The sequence below is a fragment of the Globicephala melas genome, chromosome 4 (genome assembly GCF_963455315.2).
Source record: "Globicephala melas chromosome 4, mGloMel1.2, whole genome shotgun sequence".
In the NCBI taxonomy this organism is placed as follows: Eukaryota; Metazoa; Chordata; class Mammalia; order Artiodactyla; family Delphinidae; genus Globicephala; species Globicephala melas.
The window spans coordinates 46,059,910-46,081,858 of NC_083317.1; the positions used below are offsets into that span (position 1 = coordinate 46,059,910).

Below are 21,949 nucleotides of genomic sequence, written 5' to 3' on the forward strand. Positions count from 1 at the left end.
CATGTGGGTGTGTACACATGTGTGAATAAAAAGTACATAAATTTGTGATAGTGGTTGCCTCTCAGAGAAGAGGAACATGGTAAGGAGGGGAACATAAATCTCCATTAAAAAAAAATCCCTGAGAAGATATGGTTATTTTGGTTAATGGGTTCATGGGCATTTGTTATATTAACGTTTGGACTTCTGTTAATGGGTTTTTAAAATATATATATTTATTTATTTGCTTGCTCTGGGTCTTAGCTACGGCTCACCTGCTCCTTAGTTGTGGCACACGGGCTCCTTAGTTGTGGCATGCAAACTCTTAGTTGAGGCATGCATGTGGGATCTAGTTCCTTGACCAGGGATCGAACCTGGGCCCCCTGCATTGGGAGTACGGGGTCTTAACCTCTGCGCCACCAGGGAAGTCCCTGTTAACATTTTTGTAATGAAAAAATTCCATGTAATATTTCCTAATGAGATAGATTCCAACCTAGGAACCATACATTTATGAAGACTCTGGGAATGGGACTGAAGCTATTCCAATACATCTATATTTCACAATATTATTCTGTGAAAAATGAAAATTGACAGAATGAATCTTGAAGATGAGGAAAGCTCCAAGTTGATCTGGCTCCTGGAAAGCTAGAATAGCTTACAGATTCAGAATAATCTGAATTATTAGATTACTGCCTAGATTACTGCCTACAACTGCCTAGCCCAACCCCTGGCTTGACACCTAACTTTGAGACCTTGGACAAGTTAACTTCTCTAAGCCTCTCAGTTTCCTCATTTACAAAATTAGAATAACAGGCCCATCTTAGCACTGTTGTGAGGGTTCTGTGAGTTCATGCATGTCGTAGGGCATGAAACAAAGATTAGCTCTTATCATTTTCATGCTTACTCCTATTATCAACAACCTCAATTCTTCTGGTGAACTGTTTTCATTTTCACTTCAGAATCTTCGCAAATGCTGTTTCCTCCGACTGGGATGCTTTTCATTTCCACCCTGATTTCTTCTGGTTAACTCCTTCTCAGAGGAGTTCTCTGTGAATTTTCTCAAATTCCTCCGAGACGCTCCCTGTCCTTCCCCACCTGGGTCAGTTTCTTGTCAGACCACAATTGTAATTTAATACTTACTTATATAGTAATAACTCTAAGTACTATTACTTAATAGTAATAAAACTACTTGCTAATTTCTGGTTCTTTTCCTGGATTGTAGACTGTTTTTCTTCTTCACTTATGTATCTTCAGTGCCTATGACAAGGGCTGGCATTAGGAAATTAATTATTGACTAAATCAGCAAAGTTATAGTAGAGGTAAAAACTTTCAAAGTTAATTTTACTAGGAAATGAATTGACTCCCTTTGCCTAGAGGATTAATTTAGCTGGTATTCGGAAGTAAATCTAGGACTATATGATTTAATAAAAAAATATGTATCACATGTACTGGTTTATTTGTAATAATAATTATAAGATACCCCAAATTAAGATTCGCATCATATTTGTAATTTGACTTTGGAGGGTCATCTGATGGATAGTAACATAAGTATCATCACATACTTTCATTTACTGTGGAAAGCAGGAACATTTCCAACTGCTTTAATCTTAAGATTTGATACATGCTCATCTGATCGTTTACCCTCAAGCTAACTGACTTTTTTCTTTTAAAAGTAGCAAAAGAGGAACTAACAAACAGGAAATGATACGTCTCAAGGAGCAGAATAAGCTAGGTTCATTCAGAATAAACTGATGTAATAAGTAGCTTGAAAAAAAGGGCTTTTGTAAGTCAGATGGAATGTTACTTATAACTTTTAAGCAAACTATAAAACAGTAAACCCTTTGGAAGGAGGACTTACAGAGTAGGAGGAAAGACAGGAAACTGGTTCCTTCTTAGTTGTGGGTTTATTTACTCTGGGAGAGAAACCTAAGAAGGCTTTAAAATTTGAGGAAGGTCTGTGTGTTCAGATATTAGCATATTTCCCCAGGAAAGACATCACACAGAATTTTGAACTGATTAAAAGCCCAAATTTATGAGATAAGTAGGGAGCTGAGCAAAATATGAACAAGAAAGAAACTTTCAAAGCATTGAAAGAATTTTTTGACCCAGATGGGGTGATGGGGAGGTGAAATTTCAGGGCTAGGAAAATAATGCAAGGCCCTACGTTGAAAAAGAAGACTACAAATGTAGCCTTAGGAGTCTACCCTCACCACCTTTGGAGGCAAATGATTTTGTAACACAAATCACTGGGAAAAATTACTTTATAGCCATGTTTTGTCTTATCCTACTTCTCTGTTAACTATTGTATACTGAAATCGTAAGTCACTGCATTTTTAATGCTGAGCATATACTCATTCATTCATTAGGACACGCTTATTTGGCTTCAGTTATTTACCAAGCTTGGAGTAAAAGCATCATTTTTTAATCCTTTTTTAATTGAAATGAAACATGTATTCTTTAAAATTGGACAAAATTAGTTATTGTTCAAAAGTTTCACCTGGGGGGTACTGGAAGATACCACCATACACCCTTTTTATTTTTAATTTGAAGGTGTGTGCCTGCACAATTCTGCTAATAACTACTTTACCTACTAATCATCTGCCCCCACATCAGGGTTGGAGTACTTTTGAAGCCATATGGTTAGAAGATTGCACTTTGGGAAACACTGGTTTAAATAACATTCTAATGCTTGTAACCAAGCTACATCAGCATTGGCACCACCTGGGAACTCGCTAGAAATGCATATTCTTAGTCCCCACCTGCCCTACCGAATAAGGACCTACAGTTTAACAAGATGCTCAGGTGATGTTAATGGACATTAAAGTTTATTAAGCACTACTATCCAAAGCCCTCCCAAGTAGTTTTTATTTCTTTTAATTAATTAATTTTTTCCAAGTGGTTTTTAAAACAGTTATCTTTAGTAACAAGTGACTCATTATCCAGCAACGGAACCTGTATTATCTTTAGGCAACCTAAGCAACTTCTTCCCTGTGGAGCTCCAAGTCCTCGAATATTGCATTCACTGGCCTTGGCTTAACTCCCTGCAGCATTCAGTACCAGGCTAACGCCTCTTTTTCATGAAGGCCATACAGACATGAGAGTAGCCATTTTTGTTTTCCTTCCTTGATTTAAGCTTCTCCAGGTGTAACTAAATCCCCATCCCTCTAGTTGTTCCTGGTGTGACATTGTTTGGGGTTTCTTTACTAACCTTTCTATTTCAAATTTGTGATTGCTCCTTTACTCCAGCTGGTAGTAGCTAGTAGTAGGTTGAAGATCATAGGAACCCAGGGGTTGTACTTCCTATACATTTAGGGAGAATGATTTTGAGGCTCAACTTTATCATGACCCATAATTTCCTTAGGTTCAAAATTCTGTCTTGTGGTGGAGACTTCTAATTATAATAATTGCCACTAAAGAGCACCGCTTTGCCTTTCTTCTGGTTTCTAAATGCACCAACTGCTTAGCACTTCAAATGCCGGAGTCAGTCAGCATATACAGATATATGCCGCATATAGATATATATGCATATAGAGATATATGAAAATAAGCATTTTCTGTTTCTCCATAAATTTTAAACTTTCAAGAAAAAAAGTCCCCTGTAATCCACAATTCAGCACATCAACTGATTTCTTTTTTTTTTTTTTTTTTTTTGGTATGTGGGCCTCTCACTGTTGTAGCCTCTCCCGCTGCGGAGCACCGGCCCCGGACGCGCAGGCCTAGCGGCCATGGCTCACGGTCCCAGCCGCTCCGTGGCACGTGGGATCCTCCCAGATCGGGGCACGAACCTGCGTCCCCCGCATCGGCAGGTGGACTCCCAACCACTGCGCCACCAGGGAAGCCCGATCTATGATTTTCTTAATTAAGCATAATCACTTTCTTATTGTAGGACATCAGTTCATCAATGGGTTCTGAAATAAAATATTTGCCATATTTTTGTTGGTTTTGTTTTTTGATATTTGTTTCCTAAAATTTTTTTTTAAAATGACACTTTCTACTAACCCAAGATATACAGAGCATGCAGTTTTGTTTGTTTTGTTTGTTTTTGTATCAGGATTATTTAGTCTTGTGTAAGAAAAGCTACAGCAGGAGCATTTGAGATTTTTTTTTCAAAATTTTTTGGAGAAGGTAGCCCATGGCACATTGTTAAAGTAGTTGCTGTTCTAACTTCCCACACTTCCTTTCCCCTCACTTCCTTCTGGATATTTTTGTTCTTCTTGACCTTCCTCCACATTCGCCTGTCTCCCTCCCTCCCTTTCCTCTGCAGAAGGTTTTCCAGCAGCTCCTTCTCTCACCTCTGCATTGAACAATAAAGCTGTGTGTACGTGTGGAGAGAAGCTGAAAAAGAAGACAGATGGTTCTTTCATTACCGGGTTGCTCTGGATTAATTGAGCTGGATATGTTATTTTTTTCAAGGAGACTAAGCTGGATCGCGTGCATAACCAGTCATGGGCTACAGTCATGTAATATATGCAGCCGGTTTTGCTGTTGGATTTTTGTTTTTGTTTTGTTTTTGGTAATTACATCACCCTGCAGAGCATTTTGGGACGGGCCAGTAGTGAGTTTACTAAAGCAGTATTTTCATTCAAAGTTTGTTTTAATGGCTTAAGATTTTTCTCGGGTAGCCGAACCATCCTTATAAGCATCCATCCTTATAAGCATGCTACCTTTGTGTTTTATTTCAGCACTTACAAGTGAAGAAGCAGCACGACCTTTTTGTCTTGGATAATTTCTAGTGGAGGGGCTCCAAGAATTTAGCAGCAGCCTCCTGGGCCTCCGGCACCCTTACCACATTCTACATCCTCAGGGGACAGAGGGCCTTTGGGAACAGACCCCTAAAAGAGTAGGTAAGCAAAGGCAACAGGACTGTCTTCTCGGACTTCCTAGCTGTTAAGTTGGAACACTTGAAATATTTTTATTCAGTGTTTCCCTCTGGCAGGTGACTTTACCCTCTCCTTCTTTGTATACAGCTGCCTGTTAATTTATCTCTTACTAGTTTAACAGGTAACCAGAGGGCCTATGAAACTACATATTAGGTAACCAGTGACTCTTTAGCATATCCCAAAATTGAGCTATGAAAGTTTTAATTATTATTTTCATTCTCAGTCTAAATGGGCCTTTTTGGGACTGTTCTAAACCAACATGGAAGTGAAAGAGTAAGTAAACTGAAGTTACAACTAGAACATTACATGCATCACAACTATTGTAGCAAGTGCTGTTAACCAGCGTTGTTAGAATGAACTCTAGTTCCCTCTCTGTCTTTAATGCTACAATTAGTAATAATTTCATTGAAGTACCTTAATATAATTTGTGTGTATAGTCTCCTTACTATGCCTGGAATCCCATGTACAAATTTACACCTATTTATAAATTCATTCTGAGAAAGCTCTGGAGCTCAAATGTCTTCTAGGAATTAGCTCTGTGTTTTTACCCATGAATCCATAGCCTTTCTGATTTGTTGAGGTTCATCAGAGAACAGTTATTCTACCAGCAAATTTGTTACTGCTAGCTACTGCTAGTAGTAACTGCTAGTAGTAACTACTAGTAGTAACTGCTAGTAGTAACTACTAGTAGTAACTACTAGTAGTTACTACTAGCAGTTACTACTAGTTACTACTAGCAACTGCTTTGTTTGGAAATCATTTTATGAAGGACACTTATTGACTTACAGTATTATGCTTTAGTACTACTGGTACATCTGGGCATTTACAGTGGTTTTGGGATTTAGTCCTTGGGAATCTCTTGAGCTCTTCATTGTTCATACCAAGATTATGAGTGGATTCAAAGTCCTTCCCTAGTGTCCTGAGGCACTGGTCTTGCAGAACTTTTGAGCACTGTGAATGTAGGCTGAATGTAAGGCTGGATCTTCAGGTTTCTTACTGCCAGAAACATCTTAATCGAAGGAAATCTGGGCTATAATCATCTTGGAGATTTCTGGAACTGCCTTTCCTGTCAATCTATACATCTCCTTGCGTCAAGAATATGGAAATATTTTGAGTCCTTATAACCTAATGGTGAAGAGCATGGATTCTGGTATGTGCCTGGGTTCAAATCCCAGCTCCACCACTTACTACTTGGGTATCCTTGGGTACATTATAACTTCTTTGTGCTTTAGTGTCTTCATCTGTATGATAGGAATGACCTTTCTTAAGGGATCATTTTGAGGATTAAAAGAATTATATACCAAGAGCATTTAGAAAAGTTTCGTCACTTAAGTGTTCAGAAAATTTAACCTAGTTGTATTGCCGTCTGTTGCACTGTTTTTTCTTCTTCCTCCATTCTCTAGTCTAGGGCTAACAGGTATTCAACTCTTCATCGTTAACTTGTTAGATGTTGCTGACTGACCCTGGCATTTGCTTCTGAGCCTAGAGTACCATATTTGAATCCTTCTCAACATTTTTTTTTTTTTTTTTTTGCGGCACGTGGCCTGCTGCTGTGGCCTCTCCCGTTGTGGAGCACAGGCTCCGGACGCGCAGGCCCAGCGGCCGTGGCTCACGGGCCCAGCCGCTCTGTGGCATGTGGGATCCTCCCGGACCGGGGCATGAACCTGTGTCCCCTGCATCGGCAGGCGGACTCTCAACCACTGCGCCACTAGGGAAGCCCCTTCTCAACATTTTAATGGATCCAAATCAGAGTGTAAGGTGAAAACTAATTGCCAACTCAGATTATTTGTAAAGTTCTTGATTTTCTTTCTTGCTTCAAGACATAAATTTGATATGCTGATTACAAACCTAGGTTGTTTGGTTTTACTAGGACTCAGAGCAGTTTTATTATGAAAAGCATAGGAAGGTATGGCTTCTATAGCCAGAAATAGGGTCTAAGATGAGTTTTGCTAATGAATTACTATTATCTTGAATGCCTTTTGTTTTACATTTAGAAGCAGATGGGTAAGCCTTCCTATCACAGATACTTTGAAATGTTTAAATAAATGTGGAGAAATAATAGCTAGCATAGTAATGGAAGCTTAATTTTTTTTTTTTTTTGGCTCTTATTGTACACTGTCATGAATTCTTCAGTATCTTTACCAGGATGTTATGAAGTTAGTTTTGTTTTTTTTTAAAATCAATTTATTTATTTATTTTTGGCTGTGTTGGGTCTTCATTGCTGCACGCGGGCTTTTTCTAGTCATGGTGAGCAGGGGCTACTCTTGGTTGCAGTGTGCGGGCTTCTCATTGCGGTGGCTTCTCTTGTTGCAGAGCACGGGCTCTTGGCACGTGGGCTCAGTAGTTGTGTCTCACAGCGCAGGCTCAGTAGTTGTGGCACACCAGCTTAGTTGCTCTGCAGCATATGGGATCTTCCTGGACCAAGGCTCGAACCCACGTCCGCTGCATTGGCAGGCAGATTCTTAACCACTGCGCCACCAGGGAAGTCCCCTGAATTTAGTCTTTTATTGAAGCCTTGGTGTATGGGCAGCTTATACTTTATTAGTTTTAAAAGAAGAATTAAAAACAAGATTAGGAGAGTCCTTACCATGTGTCAGACATTTTTCTAAGTGCTTTATATTTACAACCTAAATAGCTCTATTAGGTACTATCTTTATTCCCATTTTACAGGTGAGGTATAAAGAGGTTAAGAAACTTCCTAGGGTCATACATCTAGACAGAGGTAAAGCTGAGACTCAAACCCATGGTGTCTGATTGCCAAGCAGACAACCTTAACACCTAATTGCGCTGCTACCTGCAGAGAAGAAATTACATGAAGAAGATGAGAAGGAAGATAGAAGGGCCAAATTAAAGAAGTCTTAAATGCCAGGCTAAGTGATTTTATGTGTATTTGGCAGACAATGGGATAACACTGAAGGTTTTCCTGTGGGGTGGATGACAAAATGAGAGCTGGGCTTGCTTTGAGGAGTTTATGCCAGTGCAGCACATGGGCTGATTTAAACGGAAGATAGATTAGAGATCATTGCTAGTAGCTGAGAAGTAATGACAACATGGGTTTAGGAAATAGGATTAAGATAAGAGCTTGAGGGCTTCCCTGGTGGCGCAGTGGTTGAGAGTCCGCCTGCCGATGCAGGGGACACGGGTCCGTGCCCCGGTCCGGGAAGATCCCACATGCCACCGAGCGGCTGGGCCCGTGAGCCATGGCCGCTGAGCCTGCGCGTCCGGAGCCTGGGCTCTGCAATGGGAGAGGCCACAACAGTGAGAGGCCCGCGTACCGCAAAAAAAAAAAAAAGATAAGAGCTTGAGAACACCTGTATTGAGGTGTGCCAAGGAGGAAGAGAAAGATTTAGAAGCTCAGGCAGCAGTAGTGAGACGCAGTGCCACCCGAGGGGTGTTTCAGGAATTGAAAACCATAGAGATTAGAGAGGATTGGAATGAAATGAAGACTAGTGGGTTATTGTTGTGTACCCATGATGAGCCTGGAATCATGCTGGAGGAAAATCCACGTAAAAATGTTCTCCTGCACTGCCAGCTCTGCTACTTATGAGTGAGGTCACCTTTGGCAAGTTTTTACTTTTTTCTAAATCCTGTCTGCTCCTTTTGTAACGTGGTGACATAAGACCTTACTCTGTCTAAATGCCCTGAACTCTTGCAGTCTTTCCAGCTCTAAGATCTGTAATTCCTGGGTCCCAGGTGTGAATAGCGATAATGGGAAATGTTGTTGTGAGTGAGTGGTGATTCACTTGGCCCTTTTAGGTGAATCAGAAGGCGATGCAGGATGAAGTGTGTGTCACGTACATGTAATCTGTATATTTTCTCTCAAAAATAGCAGTGGTGATACTGGTAGTAGATGGAAGGTGAAAGGATAAGGCTGTAAACAATATAGGAATGAAAATATCCAGGGAATTTACAGAGAGACCACAAATATCCCCTAGAATGATGATGGAAATTTTTCTCAAAGCCACTTATTTTCAAAGAGAGTCTCACTAGTTTGTTCAGGGAAAATTTTGTTGATTGGAAATTTTAAAAAGTCAAGCCCAAAAGACTCTTAAAAGAGGTAGCATGGAACTTAGAATGAGCTTTCAGTTCCTCTCAACAACTGTTTTTTGTGGAGCCCTGATCCTCTCCATGGGCTATGATTCCTCTTTCTTCTGACCTTCTCCAGCAGTGCTTCTCAAACACACAGGTCACCTGGGGATCTTGTTAAAATGCACATTTGACTCAGTAGGTCAAGGGGTGGAGCTGAGATTCTGCAGCTCTACCAAGTTCCCAGGTGATGCCAATACTGTTACCAAATGCAAGTTCTTGTGCCTAACGCACTGTGAGGCCAAATAAACCGAAGTGTCAGAGTTTGGAGCAGAGAAAGTTTTATTGCAGGGCCAAGCAAGGAGAACAGGTCCTTGTGTTCAAAAACCCCGAACTCTCCAGTGGTTTTTGGGGAGAAGTTTTTAATAGGCAAAATTTGGGGTGAGGGCTGCAGGGTGTGTGAATTTCTTCTGATTGGTTGGTGAGGTAACAGGGTGGTGCTCCAGGACTCTTGTGCTCAGCCTGAAGCTACCATCCTCCACCTGGGTGGGGGCCTTAGTTCCTGCAGAAGAATTCAAAGATATATTGTTGTGTATATTCCTTGAGGAGGAACCAGGACCCTGCCCCAAGGCTGCACTATTCTCCTCCCTTGTTTCTGCATCCCCTCCCTTCCCTAATTAGCAACTGTTTGAATCTGCCCTTTGGAACTCAGGGAAGGTCTAGGAGGCAGAATGAAGCCTATTTCCTACAAACAAGAAATGGGGGACACAGGAAGGTTTTGTAACAGGGAGGGACCCACAGGGTTGGGCTTGGTTTCAATACTGCTGGTTTGTGGACCACACTCTGAGGAGCAGGGGTCTAAAATATTTAATTTTACTTCCCACAACAGATAATCATAGTCATCCTGGAACAGTGTAACTTCCTTCACCAGACTGTGAGCTCTGTTTGCCAGTGTCTTTAAAATAGAGTGCACGTGCTTAATGAATGCTCAGTAGTAATAGATTAATCCATTCTTACCCCTGTCAGTGATCTGTATTATTCAGTGGTGTCAATAATTTGAATTGTTACAGATAGGGGATTTTTCCTTTTAACTGAGCAATTGAAGCAAATCTGTTATTCAGAAATAGGCACCGGAATGTAATATAAAATTTTCATATAAAGTTAAAAATACATTTACTATACGACCCGTGAAAACACATGCCTACCCAAAGTCTTGTGCTTGAATTTTCAATGTAGTGATGCCAAAATCTCGGCCTCTGTGCTCTGGTGCCAAATTGAATCTTGGAGACATTTTGGGTGAAATAAAAAAGAATAGCTTTATTGCTTTGCCAGGCAGAGGGGAACACAGAAGGCTGGTCCCCACCTGGGAGGATTTGGTGAGGAGTTCTATAGCAGTAGTTCAAGGGTGGGGTTGCTGATAAGGATCAGGGTGTGTGCAGGTCCTATACTCCTTTAATCTAGCCTCATATGGTCTTCTGATGAGCTTTGAGGTTATCAAACTGTGATCTCTCTGGAACATCTTGCATTTTGTGGGTGTTTTAGTTCTACAGAAGAGCTTAAAGATATTGTTATGTGTGTCCCTTGAGGCAGAACCAGGACTCTGCTCCAAGCAGGCTGCACCACTGTTTCTTGACTGTTCCTCCCTTGACTCTGCATCCCCTTCCTTCCCTGATTAGCAACTGTTGGAATCTACCCTTAGGAACTCAGGGAAGGTCATGGAGGCTAGAGTCTGTTCCCTGCAAACAAGGAACAGGGGACACAGAAATGCTTCCATGCCCAGGGGCTCCATAGGGCCCTGCTTGGTTTCAGTAGCTGTACTTATAATAACTAAAACTAAAAAGTAACCAAATGTTTATTAACTGGTGAATTGATAAACAAATTGTGATCGTGGTGTAGCCATACAATGGAATACTACTTAGCAATGTCAACTGATTTTAAAAAGTGCACAACCTAGAAGCTGAGAATTATGTTTTTTTATTCAGTGCCCTTTCTGAGGACTCCAACCTGAGAGACAACACCTTAGATAGCTCTGAGGACCTGTTCCAAAGAGGTAAGGGAGAAACCAGGATATAGAGGAGTTTTTGCTGAAACAAACATACAGATGTAGTTGAACATCAAAAGATTACTGCTAAAAAACAGACATCTCAAGTTAATGATTTTAGTACTTTTCTATGTGTGGGAAGATGCAAAGTCTGGACTCATTGAAATTATTCCTTTGATATACATCTTAACTGTCTAGGGCCCATATCCTGTTTTTCTCCACCTCAGGGTGCACTGTTGGGGGACTGGGGGTGTTGGGGGGGGCAGTGGCTGCAGTGGCTGATGGTTTGCTGGTGGGCAACATTGCTGTTTGCTGAAATGGTAGGCAACCTATTTTTCTTTTTCTTTTTTTGCCCACAGTAATAAAAAGGAGAAAGGCATGAATTCCTGGTAGAAGTAACAACATGAACAATTTTTTTCAAAAGCATCATACTAATATAAATAAGCCAGAAGTAAGATACATACTGTATGATTCCATTTATATGAACCTTTAGAGAAAGCAGAACTATAGTGATAAACAGATCAGGGGCCAGGAACTAGGGGAAGAGAGTTGGCTGCAAAGAGGGACAACACAGGAACTTCCAGGCTTGTTGGAAATGTTTAGTATGATTTTGGTGATTGTTACACAACCTTACAGATTTGTCAAAACTCATGAAATTGTGCACTTAAAAGTGGTGGGTTTTATTATAATTTTCTTCCCCCTATGCAGTTAATTTTAATTTAATTAATTTTTTAAAAGTTTATTTATTTTTGGCTGCTTTGGGTCTTCATTGCTGCGCGCGGGCTTTCTCTAGTTGTGGTGAGCGGGGCTACCCTTCACTGCGGTGCGCGGGCTTCTCATTGTGGTGACTTCTCGTTGCAGAGCACAGGCTCTAGGCACGTGGACTTCAGTAGTTGTAGCATGCGGGCTTAGTAGTTGTGGCTCACGGACCCGGTTGCTCCACGGCATGTGGAATATTCCCAAAGCGGGGATCAAACCTGTGTCCCCTGCACTGGCAGGCAGACTCTCAACCGCTGCGCCATCAGGGATGTTCCACAGTTAATTTTAAAAATTGGCCACCGTCATTAACCTGTTAACAATATCTATTACTCTTTAGAGTCTATCTTATCAATAGGGCATTAATATAAGAAATAGAGAAAATTTCCACCCTGGGAAAAGAAATGGGTCTCTGAGAGAAAATATGAATAAACAGTAGGACCATAAGAAGTTCCCTTAAAAGCTTCTTTATGTATTTTCAACGAAGCTGAGGCTAAAGGGAGAGATCTTGAAAACAGGAACTTCAGTTCATTTATTTTTAACATCTAATATAGTGTGCTATTAGCTGAATGATTTTAGTCTGTCCTGCTGCACTATTAAGGAACAAAATTCTGCTGAAACATCATTTCTCTTCTTTTTATATTCTTTGCAGTGAGCATACCCAATTTTGGGGGCAGGATTTGGTCATCTGCTTTGGCAGTGACAGCTTAGCTTTTATTAGCTGAAAAGATCTGTCTACATATGCTAAGGATGAGCTCTGGGAAAAGCATTGGCTTTCTTTTCTTTATTTTTTAAATTTTATTTATTTAGTTTTTATACAGCAGGTTCTTATTAGTTATCTGTTTTATACACATCAGTGTATACATGTCAATCTCAATCGCCCAATTCATCACATCACCACCACCACTCCCCACTGCCACTTTCCCCCCTTGGTGTCCATACGTTTGTTCTCTACATCTGTGTCTCTATTTTTGCCTTGCAAACTGGTTCATCTGTACCATTTTTCTATATTCCACATACATGTGTTAATATATAATATTTGTTTTTCTCTTTCTGACTTGCTTCACTCTGTATGACAGTCTTTCTCTATGTCCATACACATCTCTACAAATGACTCAATTTCGTTCCTTTTTATGGCTGAGTAATATTCCATTGTAAATATGTACCACATCTTCTTTATCCATGCGTCTTTCAATGGGCATTTAGGTTGCTTCCATGTCCTGGGTATTGTAAATAGTGCTGCAGTGAATATTGGGGTGCATGTGTCTTTTTGAATTATGGTTTTCTCTGGGGATATGCCCAGTAGTGGGATTGCTGGGTCATATGGTAATTCTATTCTTAGTTTTTTAAAGAACCTCCATACTGTTCTCCATAGTGGCTGTATCAATTTACATTCCCACCGACATTGCAGGAGGGTTCCCTTTTCTCCACACCCTCTCCAGCATTTGTTGTTTGTAGATTTTCTCATGATGCCCATTCTAACTGGTGTGAGGCGATACCTCATTGTAGTTTTTTTTTTTTAAATTAATTAATTAATTAATTTTGGGCTGTGTTGGGTCTTCATTTCTGTGTGGGGGCTTTCTCCAGTTGCTGCGAGTGGGGACCACTCTTCCTCACGGTGCGCGGGCCTCTCAGTGTCGTGGCCTCTCTTGTTGCGGAGCGCAAGTTCCAGACGAGCAGGCTCAGTAGTTGTGGCTCATGGGCCTAGTTGCTCCGTGGCATGTGGAATTTTCCCAGACCAGGGCTCGAACCCGTGTCCCCTGCATTGGCAGGCAGATTCTCAACCACTGCGCCACCAGGGAAGCCCCCTCATTGTAGTTTTGATTTGCATTTCTCTAATAATTAGTAATGTTGAGCAGCTTTTCATGTGCTTCTTGGCCATCTGTATGTCTTCTTTGGAGAAATGTCTATTTAGGTCTTCTGCCCATTTTTTGATTGGGTTGTTTGTTTCTTAAATATTGAGCTGCATGAGCTGTTTATATATTTTGGAGATTAATCCTTTGTCCATTGATTCGTTTGCAAATATTTTCTCCCATTCTGAGAGTTGCCTTTTTGTCTTGTTTGTAGCTTCCTTTGCTTTGCAAAAGCTTTTAAGTTTCATTAGTTCCCATTTGTTTATTTTTTTTTTTTATTTCCATTACTCTAGGAGGTGGATCAAAAAAGATCTTGCTGTGATTGATGTCAAGCAGTGTTCTTCCTATGTTTTCCTCTAAGAGTTTTATAGTGTCTGGTCTTACATTTAGGTCTCTAATCCATTTGGAGTTTGTTTTTGTGTATGGTGTTAGGGAGTGTTGTAATTTCATTCTTTTACATGTAGCTGTCCAGTTTTCCCAGCACCACTTATTGGAGAGACTGTCTTTTCTCCATTGTATAGCCATACCTCCTTCGTTGTAGATTAGTTGACCATAGGTGTGTGGGTTTATCTCTGGGCTTTCTATCCTGTTCCATTGATCTATCTTTCTGTTTTTGTGCCAGTACTGTATTGTTTTGATTACTGTAGCTTTGTAGTATAGTATGAAGTCAGGGAGTCTGATTCCTCCAGCTCTGTTTTCTTCCCTCAAGATTGCTTTGGCTATTCGGGTCCTTTTATGTCTCCATACAAATTTTAAGATTTTTTATTCTAGTTCTGTAAAAAATGCCACTGGTTATTTGATAGGGATTGCATTGAATCTGTAGATTGCTTTGGGTAGTATAGTCATATTCACAATGTTGATTCTTCCAATCCAAGAACATGGTATATCTCTCCATCTGTTTGTGTCATCTTTGATTTCTTTCATGAGTGTCTTATATTTTTCTGAGTACAGGTCTTTTACCTCCTTAGGTAGGTTTATTCCTAGGTATTTTATTTGTTTTGTTGCAGTGGTGAATGGGATTGTTTCCTTAATTTCTCTATCTGATCTTTCATTGTTAGTGTATAGGAATGCAAGAGATTTCTGTGCATTAGTTTTGTATCCTGCAACCCTACCAAATTCATTGGTTAGCTCTAGTAGTTTTCTGGTGGCATCTTTAGGATTCTCTATGTATAGTATCATGCCATCTGCAGACAGTGACAGTTTTACTTTTTCTTTTCCAATTTGTACTCCTTTCATTTCTTTTTCTTCTCTGACTGCTGTGTCTAGGATTTCCAAACCTATGTTGATTAATAGTGGTGAGAGTGGACATCCTTGTCTTTTTCCTGATCGCAGAGGAAATGCTTTCAGTTTTTCACCACTGAGAATGATGTTTGCTGTGGGTTTGTCATATATGGCCTTTATTATGTTGAGGTAGGTTCCCTCCATGCCCACTTTCTGGAGAGTTTTTATCATAAATGGGTGTTGAATTTTGTCAAAAAGCATTTTCTGCATCTATTGAGATGATCATATGGTTTTTATTGTTCAGTTTGTTAATATGGTGTATCACATTGATTGATTTGTGTATATTGAAGAATCCTTGCCTCCCTGGGATAAATCCCACTTGATCATGGGGTATGATCCTTTTAATGTGTTGTTGGATTCTGTTTGCTATTATTTTGTTGAGGATTTTTGCATCTATACTCATCAGTAATATTGGTAAGTAATTTTCTTTTTTTGTAGTATCTCTGTCTGGTTTTGGTATCAGGATGATGGTGGCCTCGTAGAATGAGTTTGGGAGTATTCCTTCCTCTGCAATTTTTTGGAAGAGTTTGAGAAGGATGGGTGTTAGCTCTTCTCTAAATGTTTGATAGAATTAACCTGTGAAGGCATCCGGTCCTGGACTTCTGTTTGTTGGAAGATTTTTTTTTTTAATAAATTTTAAAAAATTTATTTATTTTTGGTTGCGTTGGGTCTTTGTTGCTGCGCACAGGCTTTCTCTAGTTGTGGCGAGCAGGGGCTACTCTTCCTTGTGGTGCATGGGCTTCTCATTGCAGTGGCTTCTCTAGTTGCGGAGTGCGGGCTGTAGGCGCACATGCTTCAGTATTTGTGGCTTGTGGGCTGTAGAGCGCAGGCTCAGTAGTTGTGGCACATAGGCTAGTTGCTCTGCAGCACGTGGGATCTTCTCAGACCAGGGATCGAACCTGTGTCCCCTGTATTGGCAGGCAGATTCTTAACCACTGCACCTCCAGGGAAGTCCCTGTTGGAAGATTTTTAATCATAGTTTCAATTTCATTACTTGTGATTGGTCTGTTCATATTTTCTGTTTTTTCCTGGTTCAGTCTTGGAAGGTTATACCTTTCGAAGTATTTGTCTATTTCTTCCAGGTTGTCCATTTTATTGGCATAGAGTTGCTTGTAGTAGTCTCTTATGCTTTGTATTTCTGCGGTGTCCCTTGTTACTTCTTTTTCATTTCTGATTTTACTGATTTGAGTCCTCTTCTTCTTTTTCTTGATGAGTCTGGCTAATTTTTGTTTATCTTCTCAAAGAACCAGCTTTTCGTTTTATTGATCTTTGCTATTGTTTTCTTTATTTCTATTTCATTTATTTCTGCTCTGATCTTTATGATTTCTTTCCTTCTGCTAACTTTGGGTTTGTTTGTTCTTCTTTCTCTAGTTCCTTTAGGTGTAAGGTTAGATTGTTTATTTGAGATTTTTCTTGTTTTTTGAGGTGGGATTATATTGCTGTAAACTACCCTCTTAGAACTGCTTTTGCTCCGTCCCATAGGTTTTGGATCATTTTGTTTTCGTTGTCATTTGTCTCTAGGTATTTTCTGATTTCCCCTTTGATTTCTTCAATGATCTCTTGGCTATTTAGTAACATATTGTTTAGCCTCCATGTGTTTGTGCTTTTTACGTTTTTTTCCCTGTAATTGATTTCTAATCTTTTAACGTTGTGGTCAGAAAAGATGCTTGATATAATTTCAGTTTTCCTAAATTTAACAAGGCTTGGTTTGTGACCCAAGATGTGATCTCTCTTGGAGAATGTTCCATGTGCACTTGAGAAGAAAGTGTAATCTATTGTTTTTGGATGGAATGTCCTATAAATATCAATTAAATCTATCTGGTCTATTGTATCATTTAAAACTTGTGTTTCCTTATTAATTTTCTGTCTGGATGATCTGTCCATTGGTGTAAGTGAGGTGTTAAAGTCACCCACTATTATTGTGTTACTGTCGATTTCCTCTTATAGCCGTTAGCAGTTGCCTTGAGGTGTTAAAGTCACCCACTATTCTTGTGTTACTGTCGATTTCCTCTATTATAGCTGTTAGCAGTTGCCTTATGTATTGAGGTGCTCCTATGTTGGGTGCATATATATGTATAATTGTTATATCTTCTTCTTGGATTGATCCCTTGATCATTATGTAGTGTCCTTCCTGTCTCTTGTAACATTCTTTATTTTAAAGTCAATGTTATCTGATATGAGTATTGCTACTCCAGCTTTCTTTTGGTTTCCCTTTGCATGGAATATCTTTTTCCATCCCCTCACTTTCAGTCTGTATGTGTCCCTAGGTCTGAAGTGGGTGTCTTGTAGACAGCATATATATGGGCCTTGTTTTTGTATCCATTCAGCGAGCCTGTGTCTTTTGGTTGGAGCATTTAATCCATTCACGTTTAAGGTAATTATCGATATGTATGTTCCTATGACCATTTTCTTAATTGTTATGGGTTTGTTTTTTTGTAGGTCCTTTTCTTCTCTTGTGTTTCCCACTTAGAGAAGTTCCTTTAGCATTTGTTGTAGAGCTGGTTTGGTGGTGCTGAATTCTCTTAGCTTTTGCTTTTCTTTAAAGCTTTTGATTTATCCGTGGAATCTGAATGAGGTCCTTGCTGGGTAGAGTAATCTTGGCTGTAGGTTCTTCCCTTTCATTACTTTAAATATATCATGCCACTCCCTTCTGGCTTGTAGAGTTTCTGCTGAGAAATCAGTTGTTAACCTTATGGGAGTTCCCTTGTATGCTGTTTGTCATTTTTCCCTTGTTGCTTTCAATAATTTTTCTTTGTCTTTAATTTTTTCAGTTTGATTACTATGTGTCTTGGCGTGTTTCTCCTTGGGTTTATCCTGCCTGGGACTCTGTGCTTCCTGGAATTGGGTGGCTATTTCCTTTCCCATGTTAGGGAAGTTTTTGACTATAATCTCTTCAAATATTTTCTTGGGTCCTTTCTCTGTCTCTTCTCCTTCTGGGACCCCTATAATGCGATCGTTGGTGTGTTTAATGTTGTCCCAGAGGTCTCTTAGGCTGTCTTCTTTTCATTCTTTTTTCTGTTCCATGGCAGTGAATTCCACCATTCTGTCTTCTGGGTCACTTATCTGTTCTTCTGTCTCAGTTATTCTGCTATTGATTCCTTCTACTGTATTTTTCATTTCAGTCATTGTATTATTCATTTCTGTTTGTTCTTTAATTCTTCTAGGTGTTTGTTAAACATTTCTTGTATCTTCTCAATCTTTGCCTCCATTCTTTTTCCGAGATCTTGGATCATCTTCACTATCATTATTCTGAATCCCTTTTCCCTGTCTCCACTTCATTTAGTTGTTTTTCTGGGGTTTTATCTTGTCCCTTCATCTGGTACATAGTCCTCTGCCTATATATTTTGTCTGTCTTTCTGTGAATGTGGTTTTCGTTCCACAGGCTGCAGAATTGTAGTTCTTCTCGCTTCTGCTGTTTTCCCTCTGGTGGGTGAGGCTATCTAAGAGGCTTGTGCAAGCTTCTTGATGGTGGGGGACTGGTGGTGGGTAGAGCCAAGCACTGGCTTTCTTGAAAGACTGAAAGAGGAGATGTGTGTATACGTATAGGAACTAGCTGCATAGCATGGTATAGCAGAAGAATTGGGGGGAAGAAGAGAGAAAGAAAACTATGCATATTCTCCTTCCGCTATGCAGAAAGGAAAAGACTATGTATTTAGAAATCAGCCAGAATGTATACAGTTGGTCCAATTTGTTGAAACTATACTAATAGCTTTTCCAGGGAGGAGGTATGTAAATCAAATTATAATTTTCTATTAATTTACTCAGTAATAGCAGATTTCTTCCCCTTAATTTGTATTAAATAACAGTAGCTCAGAACTTCAGATTTAAATTTAGCTTTTTTAGGTGGTGTAATATTGCATACTGAATTTTATATGTGCTATTTTTATTTTTAAATTTTGGCCTGTTGAGAATTTTCAGGTCCTTCTAGTAGATATCTGATCAACCAGACTACTAATTCCTTAAGATTTATCTCTTTAATTGTGAAATGAACTGTTTTCTCTTTTGTATTTTAATGTTTCTAAGTATATTTTAATCCATGCCTACTTTAATGTGTATCATTCCCTTGCTTAACAGGGTATTAAGTAACTATATTAAGTTCATGCTGTTATAGTTAAAAAATACAGTGATTATAGTTCTCCAGAATGTACAATTTAGAAGTTTCCCATAATATACAATATAAAAACCCAGAAAGATCTCTTGAGTGGGGATGATAGCACCCCTGTTTTCATCATCGTATGTGAAAAGGGCTTAGTGCAGTGCTGGGCATTTTGTAAGTACTTAATAAAGTGTGCTATTATTTATATGATCATCAGCACCAGAGGGTGGAGGTCCTTAGTATATAAATGAGGCTTCTGGACACATTTGGATCATACCATTAATGATAAGGATCATTACTTGAAAAAGGGGTAATAACTGACTTAAAGAGAACTGAGGCCTTTCCATCCATTGCTGCCAGGTCCTATGTGTCTTCTTTAAGGTTTGGGCTCTATGGAGATGGCTAGATCTAGAAGGCTTAGGGGACCCGTGGGTCTGGACTAAGAGACTTAGACATTAATGCGTAGGTAGAGCTGCAGTTCATGCTCACAGGGGCATGTGATTGCAGAGAAGAGTCATACGCTGAGCAGTAAATACGAAGAGGAAGGAAGGCAGGATGTAAGATCTGTTGCCAAGTTCAGACAGTCTTGGGTATGTGTCAGTGTAAGCTGAGGTCTGGTGGAGACCTGAATGAAGAAGAGTCTCTCCCAGGGTTGAATGGACACAGGCTGAGAGCAGGGCCACCTGGTAAGATTGTGGAGGTGAACCTTGAACAGGGACACCTGGCTGAGAGGAAAGTTGTGGTTGAAATCCTGCCCATGCCAAGCTATGTGCCCACAGGGCTGTGTGGAGCCAGATTGGGTGTCCTTGTCTATTTTGCACAAAGATGCAAGTTATCGAGTATTTTTTTTGAGCAGAGGTATGCTGGATGAGAGAGGAGACCGAACAGCAGCAGAGCAAGACCTCTGTCACTGGGGAAGCAGAGGGTATCAAGGGATAGAGTGGATGAGTACATGGTGTAGGATCCTAGTTACTTAGAATTGGATGTTTGATTGCTGAGCTGCTGGGGTAGCTGAGAGAGAGAAGAATGAAGACCTTGGAAAACTAGGATGTAATTCAGGGACCCGGCAACGGGAATTCAGGCCAGGTGAATGACATGTCCAAGTGTGGGATCAGTAGGAACCTGACCAAACTGTTGAGCTGCCGCTGGAGGCTTCTCAGGCTCCCTTTCCTTTGGGCCAGGATCAGGCTCAGAGGTTGGGGTGGAGCTGAGCCTACAGATGGGCACCGGGGTGTGTCTGCAGCTGAGCCTAGAGGTCACTGGGGGGAGAGAGGCCGGGCAGGCTGGGTCCGTCTGGAACCATGTGTGTGGAAGCATGTTTCTTCCTTGGAGTCATGTGATACTGACTGAGATACCCACCGGGTTTTTGTGCTTAGAGAATAGAATGATGTTTCTACAATTATTGCTGAATATGCTTTTTTCTAACTGGTTGTTGGAAAAACAAGCCTCTTTAGGTTTGAAAAAGCATTAGAGAGTCTAAAAATAAGAATCTGACCATTTTCAAGTGTCATTCCATAGGGTTTTTGTTTTGTTTTTATAAGCAATGCTATTATGGTTGCCCTGGGGCTCAAGAATGTGCTTTGAAATAGGAATCCTCCAGTTTGATTCTTAAGCGTACTGAAGTTTGAGCATCACTGCTCCAGGACACTCAATAGAACTATGGAGGAAAAAAAAAATGGATTTACTGAAATCCAAAATAGGGTAGGGAAGAACAAGGTTGTGAGTAATAGGGTGTTATTTCAGCAGTCTGTGACTATAAACTTTATCTCCATTTCATCAATTCCTAGAATTGATACCGCTTAGGGAGCTGGTAGGATGGGCAGATGAGACATTCTGTCATGTTTAGTCTGTTATCAGAAGGCTGGATCTTGCACCAATCTGTGAAAGCTCACATCTGGAGAACAGCAGTACAGTGTGTGGACTCTGATCTGATAGATACGGGTTTGAGTCTGTTCTGCAATTTATTATCTCAGGTAAGTTAATATTCCTCTCAGAGCTTCAGTTTTCTCCTCTGTGAAATGGGAATTGTAAGTTTACTATTTCCCTCACAGGGTGGTTGTGAGGATTACATGAGATAATACACCGAAAGCATCTGTCGGGGGCCTTGAAAAATGCTAAGCACTGCAATATCTTAATGATTCTAATTAGCCATTATTCATTAGGCATTACCATGTGGTAGGCATTTTGGATAAAAAATCAATACAAAGCATCTAGTTATGAGATCTGTAACTACGTTCAACGATTATCCACTTAACATCTTCTGTGTGACATGTATTGTTAGAAGTAGATAAATAAATGCAAATAAAATGATTGACAAATCCTGCTCTCATGGAGTGGGGTCATTATTGTAACATCTGTTACGGTCTCCGTATTTCAGTACATTCCTCCATGGTTCTCTTGAGAATCCTAGAGCAGTGATTCTCAAACTGTAGTTTGGGTCGGCGTAAGAATCAGACTGGATTGTTCTTGTTTCAATACACTTTTCCAAGCCCTAGAGACTCAGATGAAGTAGGGGCTCAGGAACGTGCATGTTAACAAGCCCTCGGCTGGTGCTGGCCCTTGGAGCTGCCATGTCACTTTGGGGAACCCTGCCCTGCAGCCCTCTCCCTGCAACCCATGTCTGTGTTTGCCCTTTCGGAACTCTGCCCATCAACAGCGCACTGTCAGGAAGTTGTCAATTAGAATTTTCTCTTTTGGGTTCCCCTCATGTATTTTGTCTTGATAGACAGGATGACACCAGGAGTAGAACTGTGAGAAAGAAATGGTCAGACTTAAGTCTGTTTCTGTCTCTTAAACTGTGTGAGCCGGGACAACTCACTGAATTGCAGAAACTTTCATTTCCCTCATTCATCAAGAAGATGATGCCTGCACATCTGTTTTTTTTTTTCTTTTTTTAACATCTTTATTGGAGTATAATTGCTTTACATTGTTGTGTTATTTGCTGCTGTATAACAAAGTGAATCAGCTCTACATATACATATGTCCCCATATCTCTTCCCTCTTGCATCTCCCTCCCACCATCTCTATCCCACCCCTCTAG

At 40.2% G+C, this 21,949-nt stretch overlaps 1 protein-coding gene across 10 annotated transcripts in view; it reads left to right on the plus strand.

Annotated features, from left to right (window-relative positions):
• Window positions 1-21,949, plus strand: part of ST3GAL6 (ST3 beta-galactoside alpha-2,3-sialyltransferase 6) — an 88,144-nt gene that overhangs the window by 15,298 nt on the left and 50,897 nt on the right. For 2 of the 10 annotated variants that reach the window (XM_070045430.1, XM_060297967.2), the window contains exon 2: window positions 10,865-10,932. The exons of 6 other annotated variants lie outside the window; for them this stretch is intronic. In XM_070045430.1, the coding sequence (XP_069901531.1) occupies window positions 10,865-10,932 (68 nt within the window). Of the gene's footprint in view, window positions 1-4,658; window positions 4,821-10,864; window positions 10,933-21,949 lie in introns of all 10 variants that reach the window. 2 more of the 10 variants (XM_060297968.2, XM_070045429.1) reach the window with 2 other exon arrangements.